This window comes from Panicum hallii, chromosome 8, assembly GCF_002211085.1.
Source record: "Panicum hallii strain FIL2 chromosome 8, PHallii_v3.1, whole genome shotgun sequence".
Taxonomy (NCBI): domain Eukaryota; kingdom Viridiplantae; phylum Streptophyta; class Magnoliopsida; order Poales; family Poaceae; genus Panicum; species Panicum hallii.
Genome location: NC_038049.1, coordinates 36906424 through 36909618, shown reverse-complemented (window position 1 = coordinate 36909618; position 3195 = coordinate 36906424). Strand labels below are relative to the sequence as shown.

At 47.9% G+C, this 3195-nt stretch overlaps 1 protein-coding gene across 4 annotated transcripts; it reads left to right on the top strand.

Moving 5' to 3' along the window:
• Positions 1–1246: 1246 nt before the first annotated feature.
• LOC112902215 (DNA-directed RNA polymerases II, IV and V subunit 9B-like) lies at positions 1247–2877 on the top strand. 4 transcript variants are annotated; one of them, XR_003230518.1, is made up of 6 exons: positions 1247–1378; positions 1452–1548; positions 1675–1750; positions 1936–2097; positions 2188–2327; positions 2460–2877. XR_003230518.1 is itself a non-coding variant. In XM_025971165.1 (5 exons), exons 2-5 carry the CDS (start codon positions 1520–1522, stop codon positions 2266–2268), a joined length of 348 nt encoding a protein of 115 aa, XP_025826950.1. In that variant the 5' UTR covers positions 1247–1378; positions 1452–1519; the 3' UTR covers positions 2269–2877. The 4 variants fall into 4 exon arrangements, 3 of the variants coding, with proteins under 3 accessions (XP_025826950.1, XP_025826952.1, XP_025826951.1); XM_025971165.1 differs by having other exon boundaries at positions 2188–2877; XM_025971167.1 differs by having other exon boundaries at positions 1290–1378; positions 1483–1548; positions 2188–2877.
• The last annotated feature ends 318 nt before the right edge of the window (positions 2878–3195 follow it).

The following is a 3195-nucleotide window of genomic DNA, read 5'->3' as shown; positions in this document are numbered from 1 at the left end:
TTGAGATTCTATCAGACCTGGATGCGTATTTGTAATATTTGCCACATTGACTGAAGACACAATATTTGGATTCATGTATTTGTAATATTTGTAATGTTCATTATCATATTGTTTTATTTTTAATGGCTTCATGTATTGTACTATCGTAATATTTAGATTCTACGTTGCAAACGTTATCGTTTAACTATCTTCGTACGAGTTTTAGATACCGTAATCTTCTTCGTAAAATTGAATTAAAATTTTATATGCATACATAAGAGTATGGCGAATAAATCTTATATTTGAAAATCTCTGAATTTTAAATAGTTTCTGAAACAAAAAATCTAAGAAAAAATATAACAAAAATGGACCAGGAGCATCCCGCCCACTGGCCGGGCGGGAGGCATCCCGCCCAGTGGCCGGGCGGGAGGCCTGCTTCAGGGACCTCTTCGCGAAATTTTTTTTTTTGAGCCTTTCCGCCCGTTCAGCGGGCGGGAGGCACCCATTTCTCTAAATTTCTCCAACTGCCACCCCTTTTTCAAATTTTTTTTATCCCCTTTTTAAAAAAAGTCGCTGGAAAATACACCGCAAATAATTGATTTGATGTGCGTTTCATGCTGACGGATATCAGGCCCAGCCCAACCAAGATGGTGGGCGTTGTTAAAAGGTAAAGCCCAGTGATGTTAGGCTAGCCGCATATTCGGCCAAAGCCAAATCTAACCACATCCCGAGCACAGAATTTGGTTTTCCAATTCAAAAAAGAAAGAAATAAAGAAAGAAAGAAAGAGCCCTGACTTTTACTCTAAAATCTGTGCTTTCTCACACTTTACCGATTAAAAATGAATGCATGTCATAGTCAAACTACCATAGGCAAATGAGGTTTACTGATGTTTTTCTATTGCAAGAATAAGAAAATAAAATATGGTCGTGGCCTGCATATAGTTAATTACACTAATTAGTACTACAAAGTCTAATACGTACTACCGCCTACTGGTTTAAATTTGAGTTAAAGCCATGCCCTTTACTGCTTGCATTTGCTTACATGCTCGTTCTGTAGGTGCTGGTGCTGTGATAGCCATCCAATTGATACCAAACACAATTAAAACTGTTAAAGTACAATCATTAAAGTTACACTAGAGCATGTATTCGAGCTTTCGCCGAAAAAGAAAAAAAAAATCAAATCAAAGCTTCAAGCGAGACGGAGCTGCTTCTAGTAGTTAGTGGATCAGTAGACGACCAGACAGCTCGACCGATCCTTGAAAGCGAAAGACCAAAACGCTCCCCACAAAATCACCTGATGCTACGACACACTGCATCTCCAGCCACTTCTCACTTCTTCCACCAGGTTCCTCCAGACTACACGACTTGGCATCAGCCTCGACCAGCAGCAGCAAGTCAGGTGAGATTCTGCAATTATTTTCTTTGTATACTTCAATGGTCTCTTACAAGTAGCATCTGAATTTACTTGTCAGCCATCTCGGATCACTGATACAGTCAGAGCAGAGCAGGAGAGGGCGGATAGGGTGCAGCAGGAGCAACCATGAGCACCATGAAGTTCTGCCGGGAATGGTGAGCTGATTGACGGTGATTGATTCATATGCTCAGCCAGTTTACTCCTTTCTTGATTGTTTTTCCCAAGAGGGGATTGGCTCATGAACAAGTTCTCTGCTTTTTTTAATGGGTGCATGCATGCAGCAACAACATACTGTACCCCAAGGAGGACAGGGAGAACAAGGTGCTTCTCTATGCCTGCAGGAACTGTGACCACCAGGTTACCTGATTCCCCATCCATATTTACCTTCCTCTAATCCATTATCTGCTCAAAGATTTGAAATTATCTTTCAGATTCTGCAGAACTATACTGTTTTAGGTTCAGAGCATCTGAATTTAAGAGCAGTCACTCTGAACTTGTCATGGCCTTGCAAGTACCCTGTCTGAAACTTCTGCTCTCCGCAGGAGGTGTCCGACAGCAACTGCGTGTACCGGAACGTGGTGGACCACGCCGCCGGCGAGTTCACGCAGGTGCTCTTCGAGGACGTCGCTTCCGACCCCACACTACCGCGCACCAAGTCCGTCCGCTGCGCCGCCTGCGGCCACGGCGAGGCTGTCTTCTTCCAGGTCAACACCATGCCTGATGCCTGTCTTCGTTCAGTTGGTTCAGAGTCAAGGCCTGACTTGACAGCCACCATGTTTGGATCGTTGGCGCAGGCGACGGCGAGGGGCGAGGAAGGCATGACGCTCTTCTTCGTCTGCTGCAACCCCAGCTGCGGCCACCGATGGAGAGACTGAATGGTGATCCGATGCTTCAGCTGGTTGCTGCAAGAGAGAAGAAACTTCATCGATGCATTGTAAGTTGTAACAGCAAGAGATTCATGGTTTACTTCTTGCGTTGCTGCTCAGGAAATGGTAACGAGTTAAGGGAATCCAGAATTCGTGCTAATGTTCTGGGATCGATGCGCCATGTCTGGCAATTTGTTTAGTCGCAGAGCTTTGTGCCCGGCCATCACTCGGCCGGTCCCTTCGCCTCTGGGGTCCGGAACCGGGCAGCTGCACGGCCGTGGGCCGTGGCCATGGCTAGATGCAAGCAGGTGCGGCGCTGAGGCCTCCAGGAGTAAGGGAATGGAAGCGAGGGGCGGCCGGATAGCGGTGCCGCTCCGGCGAGCCGCGCGCGGCATGAGGCAATGCGGTGTTTCTTGTCAGAACAGACATTGGCCGCCTCTTCAGGCTCCGAACACCGTCGATCCACGCGATATGGGACGGATACGAGACGGAAAGGAGGAAGATGAGGTACCCAAGGGACGGCCGGCGTCAGGGGGCCCTCCGGCGAGCTGCTGTGGAGGATTGGATAGCGATCCAGGATTTGTTCTTAAAAATACCCCTGCATATTTTCAAATAACCCCCTAATTTAGATCGAGATTATAGATATCGATCCAAATATTTAGAAAATACCCCCCACCAATTGCAAATCGCCCCCTAATTCGGATCGCGATTATTAATCGCGATCCGATTATTTGCGAAAACACCCTGTTTCGGAATTTCTGCTCCCCACCCGTCCAGCGCCGCCCGTCGCCGGGCCGCCGCCGCCGTCCCCGCACGCCGCGCCATCCAGAGCCTCAAATCCGCACCCTGCGCATCCAACATCTTCTGGAGACGTAGCACCGAACGCCAGTGGCGTGCGCCATTCGCGGCGTGACTGAGCTTGCACCGGCCGGGCAT